The sequence below is a fragment of the Panicum virgatum genome, chromosome 9K (genome assembly GCF_016808335.1).
Source record: "Panicum virgatum strain AP13 chromosome 9K, P.virgatum_v5, whole genome shotgun sequence".
NCBI classification, from domain to species: domain Eukaryota; kingdom Viridiplantae; phylum Streptophyta; class Magnoliopsida; order Poales; family Poaceae; genus Panicum; species Panicum virgatum.
The window spans coordinates 47,257,179-47,274,977 of NC_053144.1; the positions used below are offsets into that span (position 1 = coordinate 47,257,179).

Genomic DNA, 17,799 nt, shown 5'->3' on the forward strand with positions numbered 1-17,799 from the left:
ATCAATTCTGGAAGGCATCGGAATAGAGACCCAGAAGAGACACGTGGAGAGGCAAATTTGCGTGGCATGGGCCCTATACCACATCGATATATTCACCGTACACGTGGGGCCATTATTAGCTTCTGACGTGTCAGGGGCGCGATTTGGTAGCACAAGCGGACAAACCGATGAGCTTTTCCCTTCCTTGCCTTGGCTTCCATCTCCTTCCTTCTTATAGTTTTATTATCTTTATTGTCCTTTTGCTGGTTGCCAGTCTTTTTTCTCATTTCCTTTTCCATTCATTTAATCCGTCATTACCGACCAAATAATGGAGGAGCCAGCATAACCAGACTATATTTTGGAACGCAGAAATCGTCTGGGTTTAGGTCTTGCACGTCAATTACAAAAGTGCCGAAAAGCATTTCAGTCGCCCTCCAAATGCCAGTTGTGTTGCATCTATATGTATTGCCGGATTTTAGTGGTACACACCCTAAAAAAATCAGTTCCAACTTCGAAGCCCGTCTACAGCTAAAATCATTTTCGCAATCTCATTCAAAATTTGCTCCGTTCAATCATCTCTCTTAGTTTTTTTTTGAGGGGGCAATCATCTCTCTTAGTAAAGGGGCCCGAATTTTGTTTTAGAGAAAAGCCGGCCCGTAATTAGCTGCCAGGTAAAACCGACCCGCAGCCGCAGCGGACCCGCACCGTAATTAGCCCAGCAAAAGCAGCGGAGGAACCCGCGGCCTTCGCGACCTGCTCTGTCTCTGGGTGCAGCCTTGCAGGCAGGCGCAGCCCCTCGAGACCTGGCCTGACCTGACCATACTCCTCTCCCTCCTTTTCCTGGCCGCGACCGCACCGCGCGAGGCGATCCCATCCCCCTCGCCGCCGCCATCACCGCCGGCGCCTCCACGCAGGTTGGTAGCCATCATCTCCCTCCGGATCCGTCCACCTTATCGTCGTTTTTTTTATTGTTCCAGTCTCTGTTCGCTTGTAATTGTACGTCTGTTCGCTTGTTTTTTCCCCCTGCTGTTGCTGTCGTTTGATCCGTTCCGTTTTCTCTTGGTGTCGGACTAGGGTTTGGTTCTCGCGCCGTCGGGCGTGCTCCATGGAGAACGGCGGCGTCGTCGGCTGGGGGCGTCCGGAGGATCGGGAGGGCGAGAACGGTGGAGTCGCCGAGGCGGGTGAATCCGCCGTGAAGCGAGTGGCGGCGGAGGAGGAGGGCGGTGTTGATGTGGTGGTCGAGGACGGGGATGATGCAGTGGCGGTGGAGGAGGCCGACGAGGATGAGGCCCGGGAAGAAAATCAGGGCGCGGGAGGCGATGCGGTGGAGTCGGGAACGCCGGTGGCCGGCGATCACCAGCCTGTGGTGACGCCGAACACCAGAGTGGTGCTGGAGACCGGGCGGCATGCAGCGGAGAAGTGGGGTGAGGATAGTCCTCGTGCCGAGATCAATGTTGAGGGGAGTGTGGAGGAGAATGCCATGGGGCAAGCCACCAGGGGATATTGTCATACAAAGCAGGATAGGCCTGAGTCGGTCACACGATTTGCAGCTGAACCTGCTATTATAGTTGAGGAATTGGATGATCTGAGATCCTCAGATGATGAGAATACAGCCACCTCTGCACCGCCTGCACGATCTAGAGCTGCTTCTGGTCGTAACAATAGTCCATCTTTGCCGTCTCGTCCTGCTGGCCTTGGATCATCATCTTCCCTGTCGCAGCCTCCTGCTCGTCCTGTTCAACAGGCCCGTGCCAATGGATCGGTTTCTTCGGATATTGGAAGCCAGCCGTCTACTGAGTCTGCTGAGGATGATGGAGATGAGAATGATGAAGTTCATGAGAAGCTTCAGATGATCCGGGTTAAGTTTTTACGTCTTGCTCACAGGTTTGGGCAAACACCTCATAATATGGTTGTTTCACAGGTTCTGTACCGCCTTGGGCTGGCAGAACAACTTAGGAGAACTACTGCTAATGGGTCATTAAGCTTTGACCGGGCAAGAGAGATGGCAGAGCGTCTTGAAGCTGCCGGAAATGAGCCCCTTGATTTTTCATGCACCATCTTGGTTCTCGGTAAAACTGGGGTTGGTAAGAGTGCTACTATTAATTCAATTTTTGATGATACCAGTTTGGATACGAATGCTTTCGATTCCAGTACTAGAAAGGTTCAAGAAGTGGTTGGTACAGTTGAGGGAATCACAGTAAGAGTGATTGATACACCTGGACTTTCATGCTCTTCTTTAGAACAACACCACAACCAGAAGGTTCTCAACTCCGTGAAGAGGCTTATTAGCAAAAACCCTCCCGATATTGTTCTTTATTTTGACAGATTGGATATGCAGAACCGAGACAATGGTGATATCCCTCTGCTGCAAACCATCACAAAAGTTTTTGGAGCATCAGTTTGGTTCAATGCCATTGTTGTGTTAACTCACGCTGCATCTGCACCACCAGATGGGCTTAATGGAATTCCTCTGAGCTATGAGATGTTTGTCACCCAGAGGTCTCATGTAGTGCAGCAAGCTATAAGGCAAGCTGCTGGTGATATCCGTCTTATGAATCCAGTATCCCTGGTGGAAAATCATGCAGCGTGCAGGACAAATAGGGCTGGACAAAGGGTTTTGCCAAATGGACAAGTCTGGAAGCCACAGCTGTTGCTGCTTTGTTTTGCTTCAAAGGTATTAGCAGAGGCTAATGCACTCCTCAAGTTGCAGGATAGTCCCATTGGTAAACTTTCTCGTACAAGGATTCCTCCTCTGCCTTTCCTCGTCTCTTCCCTTCTTCAGTCTAGGGCCCCACTGAAGTTACCAGAGGAGCAGTTTGGTGACGATGATGATCTTGAGGATGATTCGACAGATGATTCTGATTCAGATGATGGGTCGGATTATGATGATTTGCCTCCTTTTAAGCGTCTCACAAAAGCTCAGCTTTCCAAGCTGAATAATGCACAGCGGAAGGCATATCTTGAGGAGCTAGATTACAGAGAGAAGTTGTTCTACAGAAAACAGCTGAAAGAGGAAAGGATGCTGCGTAAGTTGATGAAGAAAATGGCAGCAGAAGCCAGTACTCGAGCAAATGATTTCTACAACAGCAACCCTGAAGATGATTCTAATACTCCAACCAATGTTGCAGTTCCTATGCCCGATATGGTACTGCCCTCATCTTTTGATTCAGACTATCCTAGTCATCGCTATCGTTTTCTGGATACACCAAGTGAATGGCTTGTCAGACCTGTATTGGAAACCCAGGGTTGGGACCATGATGTTGGTTATGAGGGACTTAATGTTGAAAGATTGTTTGTTGTCAAAGGGAAAGTTCCTCTGTCCATATCTGGGCAACTAACAAAGGACAAGAAGGATTGCTCTATGCAAATGGAGGTTGCAAGTTCAGTTAAGCATGCTGAGGGAAAAACTACTTCACTTGGGCTTGATTTGCAGTCTGCTGGCAAGGATATGGCATACACAATTCGTGGTGAGTCGAGATTTAAGAACTTCAGGCGCAACAGCACAGCTGCTGGCATATCTGCTACGCTCCTTGGGGATTCCGTATCGACTGGTGTGAAGATTGAAGACAAGCTCATAGTGAACAAGCAGCTCAGGGTCCTGATCAGTGGTGGCGCCATGAGTGGGAGGGGTGAAGTGGCCTATGGAGGCCGCCTCGAAGCAACACTGAGGGACAAAGATTACCCGATTGGGCGGATGCTTTCCACTCTCGCATTATCTGTTGTCGATTGGCATGGGGATCTGGCGATCGGCTGCAACGTCCAGTCTCAGATACCTGCTGGAAGAGCTAGCAACTTGGTTGGGCATGCAAATATAAGCAACAAGGGGACTGGCCAAGTCGGCATTCGCCTGAACAGCACGGAGCATATTGAGCTTGCGCTTGTTGCCCTGGTGCCTATATTCCAGAACATCAGAAAGCTGTTACAGAACTACTCTGAATCTACCTAGTCTTTTTTACAATGGCCTGAAAAGAGAGTGAGAGCGTCATTGGTCAATACTAGCATAAATTAGAACTTGCTATTTATTTTGTTCTTTCATTGGCAACTTTGTAACTATGCTTTATTATGCTTTGATTTGTTGAGTCCTGGGTGTGAAATGCAGTATGAATGTGAATATGTGATGATATATTACAAATTAGATACTTTGTTTGCGTAGTATAGTTATAAGCCTACAATATCGTCTCATTACTTATCAGTGGGGAGCAAGTTCCATGCAAGTAAACTGAGACCAGAACAGGTCGGTGCTTACAGACAGTATCGGTCTAGAATGGCAGTAATATCTCTTAGGATATTCAATTTATTCAATTTGTTGTATCCACCTTCGAATTTGTTTAAAATGCGATAAAGTTTTTTCCATAATATTACAAGCGTTAAATTTTTTTGGTAATATTATTATTTTGATTGCTTTTTAAACGTGGGATTTGCTTGTATCTGTGATAAGGCATCCAAAAATTTACATGTAAGATGTATTGACATGAGTTGGTGAAAGGTTAGGTTCATCAGAGGAAATGGTCAGATGCCATACAAAACCTTCAGCATGCAATACGAGGTTACCCAACATCTGCAGATTTATGGGAGGTGGGTGTTGTTTTCCTCTGTCAGTTCGCTCTTGTCAAAATTTCTTAGCTCCAATTGGTGTGTCATGTGTTTTCAAGTTATTACTTATCAAATTAAAACATTCCATATTATGGCAACAGGCACTTGGTCTGGCATACCACCGTTTGGGCGTGTTCACTGCAGCAGTAAAGGTTTGCCGTTTTCAGTTTTGATCATCATTAATAAATGTTGCAGTGTACTGTATTGAGCCGTCTGAATGTGCTTAATTCAGTTTTTGCCGGCAGTCATACAGACGAGCTATTGAACTTGATAGTTCCAGGGTCTTTGCGTTGATAGAAAGTGGAAACATCCAGCTAATGCTTGGCTATTTCAGAAAGGTAGGAACTTGTGTCTGATTTTATTAGCAAATGCTTTAGCAATGTATCCATTCAAGATCTATGCATACTTAAATTTGATTTCATGCAAAATACACAACACCAGGGAGTTGAACAGTTTCGTTCTGCTTTGGAAATGGCTCCACATAACCATTCAGTATACTTTGGACTTGCTTCTGGATTGCTTGCATGGTCAAGGAATCGTGTAACTACTGGGGCCTTTGGCTGGGCTGCTACCCTGCTGAAGGTATGTCGATGTGATACTAGTTTTTTACATAGTATTAAGTAGATCACAGCTGTATAGTTAATCATATTGGTTTTTAATTATTTTTATAGGAAGCATCTGAAGCTGCCAAAATTTGTGCTTCATTGACTGGAAACCTTTCATGTGTTTGGAAATTGCATGGAGATGTTCAGGTACTTGACTTCTCATCATTAACTCACCGCTTAAGTTTTCTTGGCATCTCATATTCTGATTAATTTTATTCTACTGTATACCTTGCCTGCTCTGTGTCAGCTTGCATTCGCGAGATGCTTTCCATGGGTGGATGGGAAGATCAAGAGGGGTGTAGATGCGCAGATGTTCAAAGATTCTGTTCAGGAGTGGAGAAATGCAATTCTGTCAGCAGCAAATGGTGCAAAACTCTCATATCAACGTGCTTTGCATCTTACACCCTGGGAAGCTAATGTTCACAATGATACTGCTATTTGTGTTGATCTGATATATTCCATGGATGGCAATAACAGACACAACCCCAATGTTTGGTAAACTTCTTTGTTGCTCATGCTAATACCATATTACTTTACAGATGGTCTTGTAAGAGCTATCTGATGCAACAGGGAGCTGTCAGAGAAAATGTCACTTGGTGCCTTGATACTGGAACCAGTTAATAAGGATTTCTGGGTTACATTGGGTTCCATGTCAAGTGATCTGGCTTTGGAGCAGCATTCTTTCATTAGGGCACTTCATCTTGATATGTCTCTTTCTGAAGCTTGGGCATACCTTGGAAAGGTACTGCTGTTAAAGCAACAGCTGATTGATTCTGCTACTAGCAGGTGATAACTAATAGTTTGACATTCAGATTTACAGGCAATCAGGTGATAAACAATTGTCTAAAGAAGCATTTGATCGAGCTCGAAGCATTGATCCTTCGTTGGCCTTTCCTTGGGCTGGAATGTCGGCAGAAAATTATCACCAATCTGGGTAGCCTTCTCTCATTTATGAAAAGATTTTATACTTTGCTCTCCATAATTATTATCTCAAAGCTGAATTTTTTATTTGATGTGATTTTAAAGGGGCAGTACAGTAAATGAATCTTTTGAAAGCTGCTTGAGGGCTGCACAGATCCTACCTGTAAGTAAAGTTTACCATCACGAATGTCTTCACTTCTCAGCAAAATGATTTTCTATTTTCTTCCCTTCAAGCTAGTATTTGATTTCATTCTTTTATGCTATTGCACCAGCTGCCAGAGTTCCAGATTGGCCTTGGAACAATTGCTGCCCGTACTGGTAATCTTCTTTCACCACAGGTATGCATCCAAATTTATTTGTGCTTTGAAGCTACCAAACTAAATACTGAGCATGTTATGCTTGAAACTAATTCTGTTTTTCGCAACAATTGATTCATACTCTAGGTATGCAGTGAAGGTTCACACTTCAGCACTCATATCCACTGGTTACAGTGTTGTAGAATGTAGATTAGAAAATCTTACAAAGTGATGTCCTATTTCCTAATTACAGGAAAATGAAAATGCCTAAGTCCAAGACGGCACTTGCTGTCCTTCAGAAAGCTGATACTTCATGCAAGATTTGGTTTGTTTGCAAGGAACATCTGATATGCACTAGGTAAGAGTTTTGATTAATGCATCATATTCTCCATCTTATATTGTTAGCTAAGGTGAATTTGTCTATGAGTAAGAGTTTTGATTAATGCATCGTATTCTCCATCTTATATTGTTAGCTAAGGTGAATTTATCTATGAGCAGCGTGCAAACCATGCAACTTCACTGAATCTAACTTGGACCTCCTATTTGCATATCAATTTTAGATTATTCTAATTTCCTGTCTGCGCATCACATTTTAGATGCTACCATTTTGTTGCTGATCATTGGCAGATCCGCTGGTGAGTGGCCCTTTGTGCAAGCTCAGCAGCTTGCGCGCATCGGTATCAGATGCGCTGTGGAGAAGAGGAGGCGCCGCGCGGATCTTGCCACTGATGTGTGGCCTGTGGTTGAGCCGATGATGAAGAGTTCCACCCTGTCATCGTGTCTGTCTACATCTTCATCTGTTCAGGATGAAAGCAGCGTGCCACATTACTTTTTGTGCCCGATTTTGCAGGTACGCATGTTGCTTCACGCTGAATTCTGATTGTCATGCCATGTTAGCTGCTTGCAGTCATGAAATTGTGCTGACCTATTTGCATTGGCGCTGCTGATGATCTCAGAAGATCATGAAGAATCCGCACATCGCCGCCGATGGTTTCACCTATGAAGCTGAGGTGATAAAGGACTGGCTTGAAGCCCATGACACATGACCCATGACCAATCTGGCACTTCCCCACCGTGCAACAATCCCAAATTCCGCACTTCGCTCAGCCATCCAAGAACATCTTCAGCGGGGGGGGGGGGGGGGGGGGGGGGGGTCGTGACTGATGCAGGTCCCTCATTTATGCCTGCATCTATATGATTCTTGATTCATATCTGCTTGGATCCTGAAGGGGGTGCAACAAAGCTAAACCTTTTTTTTTGTTTTTCTTATTTTTTCTTTTTAAATTCATAGTGTACACATCATTGATCTTTACAATTGTATTGTGGAACATGCGCATAGCTGTTTGCTGTTTGTGGTTGTGTAAGCTTCTGACTTTGTGGCCAAATGTGTTCCTTTGTGATAGTAAATATTCATCTGGGTTTTTTCCTTAATCTAAAAAACATGCGCATAAGCTGTTTGTGATTTGGTCCATTTGCATGCCTGATCCTGCGAAGGAAAAAAAAAATGCATGCCAGGTCAGTCAATGCCTCCCCACCCCTGTTGACTAGGCTCCCGTCAAGTCTTTTTTGGCACCACATGCCACATAGGCCCCACCTGCATGCGTCACTTCATGGGTCCCGCTGGTGCCACGTGGCAGTGCGACCAGTCCACCCGCCCGAGCGAACTAACCTCAGTTCGTTAGTTGGTTACGATCCTAAACGCCCCCGCAAACTAACAGCATCCCGCGATATTTATTCCCGCGCTAGCGATCGTAATCAACTCGCGGGCTTAATCCAATCCAACCCCTGCACCTCGGCAACGCGCGCGCCATTCCCCATGGACGCGTGGGAGGCGGCGAGCGCGCGGGACGGCGGCGGCGGCTCCTCCTCCTCCAGCACCGGCGGCGCGCCGACGGCGGAGATATTCGAGGATCAGGCGGCCGGGGAGGGGGACGGGGAGGGGGAGGGGGAGGGGGAGGGGAAGGTGTTCGTGGCGGTGCCGGAGCAGCACAAGAGCGGCAGGTCCCTCCTCGCGTGGGCGCTCCGGCACGTCGCGGCCGTGGCCGGCGCCGCCGTGGTTGTGGCCCACATCCACACGCCGGCGCAGATGATCCCGATGAGTACGTGCTCTCGCTCCGCTTCCTCGCTGCTCGCGGGACACCGTACCCTCGCCTTCGGACCGGGCTCGCGAGCTGAAGAACGCGGTACCCTCACCCTTGCATTTCCCTGTACTGCTCGTTTAGCGTTCTGGTTCGTTTACCTGCCGGAACCCCAAATGCGCCGCTCCCGTCGCCGGCGGGGAGCAAAGCAGGGGGGCGGTGGCTCACACCGGCGAGCACATTTGGGATTTCCATGTGCCGGTGCTAGGGGTTCCACCTATCCGATAGGTTTGTACTGAGCGCGAGTAACGCCGTTGGGATTTGTATTCGCTTGTCTGCTTGGCCAATTGGTTGGTAACTAGATTCTCGTTTTCATATTCTTAGGATTTAAGAATATTAGTAAGTATTTCCAACAGATTGAATCTGGAAATGCTCTCTCGTACCTGGAGAACTGAACTCTGACATGTTTTGTGGTCATGGAGCGAGATTAATTCGTAGAATCATAGTTCGACAGTAACAGCCAGAATTCGATCCCAATGCTGGGGTGCTAGTATCTTATCTTCCTCTGGTTAATTGAAGATACCTAGTCCTATCGCACAAATTTCGGTTGTTTAGGATGCCCTATTGTTATACTTTGTTATTTTGTAATGGAAGTTATGCTTTGATTTGTTGAGTCCTGGGTGTGAAATGCAGTATGAATGTGAATATGTGATGATATATTGCAAATTAGATACTTCGTTTGCGTAGTATAGTTATAAGCCTACAATATCATCTCATTACTTATCAGTGGGGAGCAAGTTCCATGCAAGTAAACTGAGACCAGAACAGGTCGGTGCTTACAGACAGTATGAGAGGGAAAAGGTTGAGAAACACTTGGATGAATACATTCACCAGTGCTCCAAAATGAAGGTGCAACCAATAATATTTCAATCTTTCTATTGTGAGAAGCATTTTAGAATTAAATGAGCAAGGCCAGGGCAATATTATTGAAGCAGTACGCCCTTTTCAGGTCAAATGTGAGAAACTTGTGATTGAAAATAATGATGTGGCTAAAGGGATCATGGAGCTTGTTTCGCTGCACGGGGTGAGCAAACTCATCATGGGAGCAGCTGCTGACAAACACTACTCTAGGTATGCAGTGAAGGTTCACGCTTCAGCACTCATATCCACTGGTTACAGTCTTGTAGAATGTAGATTACAAAATCTTACTAAGTGATGTCCTATTTCCTAATTCCAGGAAAATGAAAATGCCTAAGTCCAAGACGGCACTTGCTGTCCTTCAGAAAGCTGATACTTCATGCAAGATTTGGTTTGTTTGCAAGGAACATCTGATATGCACTAGGTAAGAGTTCTGATTAATGCATCATATTCTCCATCTTATATTGTTAGCTAAGGTGAATTTGTCTATGAGTAAGAGTTTTGATTAATGCATCGTATTCTCCATCTTATATTGTTAGCTAAGGTGAATTTATCTATGAGCAGCGTGCAAACCATACAACTTCACTGAATCTAACTTGGACCTCCTATTTGCATATCAATTTTAGATTATTCTAATTTCCTGTCTGTGCATCACTTTTTAGATGCTACAATTTTGTTGCTGTACACTCTTTTCCTATAAGCACTTAATTATTTGATTATTTACTCTAAACTCAACTTTATACAGGGAGGCTCGTGTTCCTGCATCCTGCAATGCAGCAACACCCCCGGCTACCAGAAGTTCACTGTCCACTTTATCTGAGAGGGGTGGACAACCAAACGGATATGTAAGCAATGCAATTGATGGCCACGTACAGAGGTCGATGTCAGAAAAGGTTGTGCCTGCATCTGTTAGAACATCATTGCGACTACCTTCCCAGTTATCTGTGCGGACAACTTTTAGCAGGCGAAGCATAGAGGATAAATCTGCCAATTCCTGGGATAGTGTTCAAAGCCGAAGTTTTCCAAGTTCGCACCAAGCATCCTCTACCGTGACTGACGAGGGGTTCAGTGACTCCAGCTCATTTTCAACACCTAGGCATGATGCAACTGAATTCCTATCCTGTGTACATGCGGGGTGTGATCTTCAAAATTCAGCTTTACACCGTGAACAGGTTTGCTTTTTCAGACCCAAGTTGAACAGTAGAGGATTTACTTTGGACTTGATCTGATCAGTTGCTGGTGCATTACAGGATGCCATGAATTCAAATATTGACATATTTGATAAACTTGAAGAAGTCTTCACTCAGGCTGAGAAGCATCAGAAGCAAGCATTTGACGAGTCCGTGAGGATACAAATAGCAGAGGAAGAACCCATTTTGTTTCACCGAAAGGTACCTTCACCACATTAGCACGAAAACCATGTAGAATTTGACACAAAGTTCTTATCATTGCAGGCAAATAATTTTGAGGATACATCTTTAAACGAGTCTAAGCAGAGGAAAGACGTCAATGAAGCTCTAGTGAAGGCAAATCGTGTCATAGAATCGATGAAGCAAGAAATGGATGCACTTAAACAAGACAGAGATGACATCATTGATAAGCTTGTTAAGATGAGTGAACAGAAGGCAACATTAGAGCAACGAGTCGATGAATATGGTGGCACTGTCAAGACTCTTGAGGATAAGTTGGCAGCGAGTAAATCCCTCATTCATTCACAGAAGTTGGAGTATGAGAAACTGAAGCATGAAAGGGATAATGCGCTTAAGGATGTAGATGAGCTGCATAAAGAGATAGGAAAAACAGTATCGTGCCCAAGTTTGACATGGAACGCTGAATTCTCTTTGTCAGAGCTGCAGGTGGCAACACAGAATTTCAGTGACACAATGAAGATCGGTGAAGGTGGATTTGGGCGTGTATACAGAGGTTCCCTGCGCAACACAACAGTGGCAATTAAGATGCTGCGCTCTCATAACTTACAAGGGCAGTCGCAATTTCGGCAAGAGGTAATAAAGGCCAAATAATTGAACTCTACAATGTATGTTACTGTTTAGTTTTACTAAAGTAAGTTTACGGTGCAGGTCGTTGTTCTTAGTAGGGTCAGGCATCCAAACCTTGTAATGCTTATGGGTTCTTGCTCAGAAGCTTCAGGTCTTGTGTACGAGTTCCTACCCAATGGAAGCCTTGAAGACCGTCTAGCCTGTGAAAACAACACACCTCCACTAACATGGCAAGTCCGTACAAGGATCATTGGTGAGATATGCTCTGCTCTCGTCTTCCTTCACTCTACCAAGCCTCATCCAGTAATCCATGGTGATCTCAAGCCTGCAAACATCCTCCTTGATGCCAATTTGGTCAGCAAACTTAGTGATTTTGGCATCTCTTGCCTCCTAGTTAAATCTAGCACAATGTCCACAAGCCTCTACCAAACGACGAACCCAAGAGGCACTTTTGCCTACATGGACCCTGAATTTCTTACCACCGGGGAGCTAACAGCACGGTCTGACATATACTCTTTTGGTATTGTCATACTTCAGCTGGTAACTGGGAAACCAGCTTTAGGCATTGGAAGGGCAGTGGAGGATGCACTTGAGAAAGATGAGTCGGAGCTCCTTCTTGATCAGTCTGCTGGGGAGTGGCCATTTGTGCAAGCCAAGAAGCTGATGCTTCTTGGTCTTCAGTGTGCAGAGCTTAGCAGAAGAAGGCGACCTTATCGTATGAGTGATGTGTGGTGCGTGATTGAGCCCTTGGTAAAGTCAGCTTCGCTATCAGCCACACCGGAGTCCTTTGGATATCGGTCCATTGAGAATCACACACCTTCATGCTTCTTATGTCCTATTTCTCAGGTATGTTTTATGTCCATTTATTGTGCTTGTAACATTAGTTCTGCATTTCACTAGAATCAGAAAATCAAGGTATCGCGTAGTTTATTTACTTCGGCTGTCCTGGCCCAAAACTCTCAATAGTTTCCGAGAATGTCATTCTCCAGCCATCCTGCTGAAACCATCTGAATGTCATTTTGTTGTGTCAGATCTTGGAGCTGGGTGTTGGACTAGATTTGCTAACTTATTCAATAGACCTCTGGTGTTCTTAGTTTTACGGTACATCAAATTTAAGATACAGTGGAATGATTTTTTTTTTCCAGAATAGAAAATCTTTAGCTTGGATTTTGTTTATAGAGCACTAATTAAATAATCACCTACCTTCATGTTTCAAAATGCTATCTTGCTGAAGTTAGCCAAGAAAAAAATCATTTTCAAATTAACAGTAGCTTTTGTTGGTCATAGGGCTGAACTTCATATTGCGATCTTCCAGGCTATAGAATATTGTGTGCTTGTTAATTAGAGAATTGTTGTGCTTTCTGAAGTATATAACAAATTCATATACTGAATTACTGATGTGAAAAGTCTTAAAATAGCATGTACTTACTGACAACTGATTTTTACTTTCTTCGTGCAACAAAATTTTAGGAGGTCATGAGGAATCCACATATTGCCGCAGATGGGTACACTTACGAAGCTGAGGTCATAAAGGGATGGCTCCACAGTGGACACAGCACGTCCCCAATGACAAAATTACCTCTGGCACACCATCATCTCATGCCAAACCATGCTCTTCATTCTGCCATAAAGGAGCACTTCAAGCGGAATCAGCCACCATCTTAATTGGCTCTTTTTTTTATGATAACTTGCAGGAGATCAGCGCATCATTGCAAAGATGAAGCATATAACGGATCACGATTGTGTCCTTTCACCCTGAACTTCGTTAGCATTGTGATTCGATAGTCTATTCGTTTGTTCAGAAATCTTCTCTCTGGAATGTAGCGTATCGCAACTTGCAATGAATTGTGCATTTGTACATATGAGTGCTGTGCTTGGAACAAAAGTGTTCCAGGTTTCAATCGGCATTGAGGATTGTGCTTGTTACAAACTCAGGAGGAACTGCAAGTATGCAGCAGAATAAATATGTCTAATCTTAGCATGTGTTTCAATTCTTGGAGATGAACCATTTCATGACAAATTAGCTAATTGGCACTATATATGCTCACAAAGTATTTTGCCTTTATTTTGTTCCATGCCATGTCATAAGTTTTGGTTATATGGGTATGGAAGGACTGCACCTCTCACATTTTGCATGTTAATTAAGTTGGAACAGTTTGATGCTTAGATCAGTCATCAGTAGCACGTTTTAACTATCCATCGATGATATGATATACAGAATCCTCTCATTTCCACTGTTTCGGATTCATGAACCCGGACAAAAGGTGAGCCCAGATTTACAAATTAGAATTCAGAAACCACAGCATGTTTGTTAACGGTGCATGCATGATGCTCCACTGCTCATGCCAAAAGAATAAAAATAAAATCAGCGCCCACTTACTGCATGCAGCACGTACGCGGTTCAAGAGTAGTGTTAGAAAAATAAATCGATCTAGTAGAACTGGATGTTGGACTTGTAGAATGTGTTGGGGGCCCAGTAGGCCGGGATGACGTCGGGAGCGACGAGCTTCTTGCCGGACTCGCTGGTGAGGCGGATGGAGAAGGGGCCCTTGAGCGCCTTGGGCGTGTCGTACCTCCAGATGGCGCCCCACGAGAGCTTCATCGGCTTCCAGGCGTCGCCTTCTCCTTGAGCTCCATCTGCACGATGTCGCCGTCGTCCGCGACGAACTTGACCAGCACCGCCAGGTAGTTGGGGTTGGACCCCTTCTCCACGTGGAACACGATCTTCTGCCCGCCGGGGTACTTGCACCGCACCCTGCAGGCAGTTGATGCGCATTGTATCAATTGCCATTTCTGATCGATTTGCACGTATATAGTAGTGACCTCCTGAACTCCAGGTCCATGATGCCGCAGTGGCGGAGCTTGTCGTTGAGGCCGGGCTTGGCCAGCGCGCCGAAGGCCTTGCCGCTGAGGTCGAAATGGTAGGGGGCGATGGGCTCGTAGTTCATGTCCGTGATGAACACCGTGACCGGGTTGTTAGAGCACTCGGCTGGCGCCTTGCATCTGATCTGCGTGCAGCAAAGGACGCCACGACAAGTTTATTATCTATATATATATTTAACATCTATATATATTTGACATCTATCGGTGTACGCACTTCGTAGCATGAGCCGCAGCCCTTGCCGTCCTTGAAGATGGGGACGTTGCCGCAAGCCGTCATGCCGTTGTAGGGCGGCAGGTTGACGTCCTTGATCCCGCACGCGCCGCCGTTGTCGGCGGGGCCGGCGCCCTCGGGCTGGCCGTACCAGGTGGCCCTGGCGGGGAGCCACTGGCCGTGATGTTGGGGCCGGGCGGGAACTTGGGGGGCCCGCACGACCCGCCGGCGGCGAGCGCCGCCAGGACGGCCGCCACGTTATTGGCGAGGGATCCCATCTCTTTGCTGGCCGGTGGGCGATCGAACTGTTGTTATTCGAGCCTGTGACCGGCCACGGCGTGCGGGGGCGGGTGGGCTACTTATGGGGAGGACGGGTGGAGCAGCGCCGCGCGCGCAGGCCGGGCGGCCGCTAGCGTCGGACGGACGGCCTGCGACTGCGAGCGCCGCGCGGGTTTCACGACGCGGTAGGCCGGCCCGTGGTTTGGGCTGTTGGATCATCGGCGCCTCGCTCGGCCGTTTTGGTTTTAGAAATTATTCTAAAATCGTGCCACTATTTTCGGTGAAAATGGATCATCTTAGTCTTTCAAAAGGACTCGTAGGGATATATTTGCATGCGTGCATTCTTCTTGATCATATAGTATTTCATAAACAGAGTTGTGTTATGTGTGTCAATTTGGTAATTTGCTCGCCCCGAAAGCCTCGTCCAGCGCCCCGGCCCGAACCCGATCAATTTACGAGTAGTATTTAAGAACAATTCATGAGAAACCTCAATCTGGTTAATAACTGCCGTACCAGCACATGCTAGCTCGATCAGTGGTGTAGGAAGGAATAATCTAGAACTGGATGTTGGACTTGTAGACTGTGTCGGGGATCCAGTTCTCCAGGATCACGTCGGTGGAGACGAGCTTCTGGCCGGACTCGCTGGTGAGGCGGATGGAGAAGGGGCCCCTGAGCGCCCTGGGCGTGTCCATCCTCCAGACGGCGCCCCACGAGAGCCTCATCGGCCTCCAATCCGGCGACGCCTTCTCCTTGAGGTCCATCTGCACGACGTCGCCGTGGCCCGCGACGAACTTCACCAGCACCGCCAGGTAGTTGGGGTTCGACCCGTGCTCCACGTGGAACACGATCTTCTGCCCGGCCTCGTACTTGCACCGCACCCTGCATGCATGCATGCATTCCCGCATGTGTCAGTTCTGTTGACCAGGAACAAGTTTTTATTTGATCGAGCGACAATAATAATGGTGCAGTGTCGCCGGCCGGACCTCCTGAACTCGAGGTCGATGATGCCGCGGTGGCGGAGCTTGTCCTGGAGGCCGGCCACGGCCATGGCGCCGAACGCCGTGCCGCTGAGGTCGAAGTGGTAGGGGGAGATGGGGTCGTAGTTCATGTCGGTGATGAACACCGTCACCGGATTGTTGGAGCACTCCTCCGGCGCGCTGCATCTGATCTGCAACGCACGCAGCAAACGAACAGTTACGTTGTTGCATTGTCGAGCAGTACGTAATAAGCTGGTGAAGATCTCACGTCTGCTCGCTAGCTAGTCGACGATCGATCTCAAATAAGGCAAATCAACGTACGTAGTACCTCGTAGCATGAGCCGCAGCCCTTGCCGTCGTTGAAGATGGGGCCGTTGCCGCAGGACGTCATGCCGCTGTAGGGCGGGCGGTCCACGTCCTTGATCCCGCACGCGCCGCCGTTGTCGTCGGGGCCGGCGCCGGCGGGGTTGCCGTACCAGGTGGCCTTCGCGGCGAGCCACCTGCCGTCGTAGCCGGTCGTGACGTTGGGGCCCGGCGGCACCGTGGGGGCTCCGCCGGCGACGAGCGCCGCCACCGCCAGGACGGCGGCCACGGTCACGGCGTATCGTCCCATCTTGGCTCGATCTCGCTAGTTGCTACAGCTGTGGCGTGCAGTGACACGAATGTGCGCGCGCGTGCGTGTGTGGTAGCTACCTGCGACACACGACGACGGTGGTGAGACTGGTGGAGCTACATGTCGGTAAAAGAGGGCTATGGTCCCCCTTGTCCAAATGAAATTACATAGGTATATACAAAATTGAAACATTGAAGGTCCATCTTGTGTGCATCAAATTATCCAGGCTGGCAGCCACACAAGAAGTTGCAGACAGCACGCAGCATCGGAGTGACGACCGCATCGTCGCTTACGCCTCATTGCCTCATCAGCCCCCTACCGCCCCCTCCACCTAGTCTGCGGTCTCCATCATCTGCTGCTCGCCCGCCTCTGCAGCGCGGCCGTGAGATGAATCGGACTTCGGTTGTCGCAATCCACCAATTCCAATCAATTTGTGGTTCGTCCAATCACTAGCGCCACCTACCAAGGGCAGGCTTCTTCCTCCTCGGTTCTTAGTCAGGGAAAAATAACCCCCCTACCGTTCATTTCTAGCTCCGCCACTCTGTGCGAGGGCACGGCCGGGATACTTATAGGGCGGCGCCGTGCGTGCGATCTCCGGCAATTAAATGGTGGAAGTATTTGCGGCGTTTGTGTTTAGAGGTTTCCATCCCGAGGGTTTCATTTCACTAGTGGCAATTAAATGGTGGAAGTATTTGCGGCGTCTGTGTTTAGAGGTTTCCATCCCGAGGGTTTCATTTCACTAGTGGTTATGCACGTGCCCACGCACGTGTTTGAAACTAATTCAATATCAACTCTATGGAGGTACATAATATATTCCATGGTGCAAGAGTTCTGCCAAGTGGACAGACCAAGAATTGAAACTAATTCAATATCAACTCTATGGAGGTACATAATATATTCCATGGTGTAAGAGTTCTGCCAAGTGGATAGACCAAGAATATATATCACGTGTTTGTCAGGACTCAACAATAGACCAACAAAATAAAATTAATATATTGTATGCCCGTGCGTTGCTACGGATAATAAACAAATCAAATTCATTCATACATGAATGTCTCGAAATGAAGAAAACTCATCAAATACTAAAAGAATAGTGGGATCTAATCATTCTATGAGTAAAGAAGGAAGTGTAGCTTTTATATGCAAAGTTTTGGATCCTGTAAATAATAGTGGGATGCACATGTCCAGGCACGTGTTTAAAAGTAGTATCAACAATTAGAAGGATTTATTTATCAATAATTAAATTAAAAGGATTTAAGGAATTCAAACAAATATCATATATATATATATATATATATATATATATATATATATACATAAAACCTATTGTAGTCCATATTATAAGAATTTCATCAAGAATATAACTAATGGGCACATCATCAAGAATATATATCACACGTGTTCATGAGCATCAAATGGACAGATCAACAAATAACAATATTTTAACAA

The 17,799-nt window shown here is 46.7% G+C and overlaps 4 protein-coding genes and 1 pseudogene across 6 annotated transcripts; 3 read left to right on the top strand and 2 right to left on the bottom strand.

The window, feature by feature from the left end:
* Nucleotides 1-703: 703 nt before the first annotated feature.
* On the top strand, nt 704-4,151 carry LOC120651765 (translocase of chloroplast 120, chloroplastic-like). Its single transcript, XM_039929376.1, has 2 exons — nt 704-893; nt 1,054-4,151. Exon 2 carries the CDS (start codon nt 1,085-1,087, stop codon nt 3,923-3,925), a length of 2,841 nt encoding a protein of 946 aa, XP_039785310.1. The 5' UTR covers nt 704-893; nt 1,054-1,084; the 3' UTR covers nt 3,926-4,151.
* Nucleotides 4,152-4,325: 174 nt separating this feature from the next.
* Nucleotides 4,326-7,834, top strand: LOC120651777 (tetratricopeptide repeat protein SKI3-like). Of its 2 annotated transcripts, none has more exons than XM_039929396.1 (13): nt 4,326-4,554; nt 4,674-4,724; nt 4,805-4,910; nt 5,014-5,154; nt 5,244-5,324; nt 5,425-5,672; nt 5,748-5,919; nt 5,990-6,111; nt 6,204-6,261; nt 6,371-6,436; nt 6,648-6,752; nt 7,022-7,244; nt 7,351-7,834. In XM_039929396.1, exons 3-11 carry the CDS (start codon nt 4,890-4,892, stop codon nt 6,663-6,665), a joined length of 927 nt encoding a protein of 308 aa, XP_039785330.1. In that variant the 5' UTR covers nt 4,326-4,554; nt 4,674-4,724; nt 4,805-4,889; the 3' UTR covers nt 6,666-6,752; nt 7,022-7,244; nt 7,351-7,834. The 2 variants fall into 2 exon arrangements, with proteins under 2 accessions (XP_039785330.1, XP_039785329.1); XM_039929395.1 differs by having other exon boundaries at nt 4,818-4,910.
* Nucleotides 7,835-8,145: 311 nt separating this feature from the next.
* LOC120651764 (U-box domain-containing protein 33-like) lies at nt 8,146-13,407 on the top strand. Of its 2 annotated transcripts, none has more exons than XM_039929374.1 (9): nt 8,146-8,577; nt 9,260-9,381; nt 9,482-9,603; nt 9,710-9,814; nt 10,136-10,562; nt 10,641-10,781; nt 10,845-11,393; nt 11,469-12,233; nt 12,858-13,407. In XM_039929374.1, exons 1-9 carry the CDS (start codon nt 8,211-8,213, stop codon nt 13,050-13,052), a joined length of 2,793 nt encoding a protein of 930 aa, XP_039785308.1. In that variant the 5' UTR covers nt 8,146-8,210; the 3' UTR covers nt 13,053-13,407. The 2 variants fall into 2 exon arrangements, with proteins under 2 accessions (XP_039785308.1, XP_039785309.1); XM_039929375.1 differs by having other exon boundaries at nt 8,147-8,493; nt 12,858-13,368.
* A 196-nt stretch (nt 13,408-13,603) lies between these two features.
* LOC120651779 lies at nt 13,604-15,150 on the bottom strand (annotated as a pseudogene).
* A 130-nt stretch (nt 15,151-15,280) lies between these two features.
* Nucleotides 15,281-16,489, bottom strand: LOC120651778 (expansin-B9-like). The gene is made up of 3 exons (XM_039929397.1): nt 16,066-16,489; nt 15,744-15,928; nt 15,281-15,639 (listed from the first exon to the last, which is right to left on the bottom strand). Exons 1-3 carry the CDS (start codon nt 16,348-16,350, stop codon nt 15,315-15,317), a joined length of 795 nt encoding a protein of 264 aa, XP_039785331.1. The 5' UTR covers nt 16,351-16,489; the 3' UTR covers nt 15,281-15,314.
* Between the last annotated feature and the right edge of the window lie 1,310 nt (nt 16,490-17,799).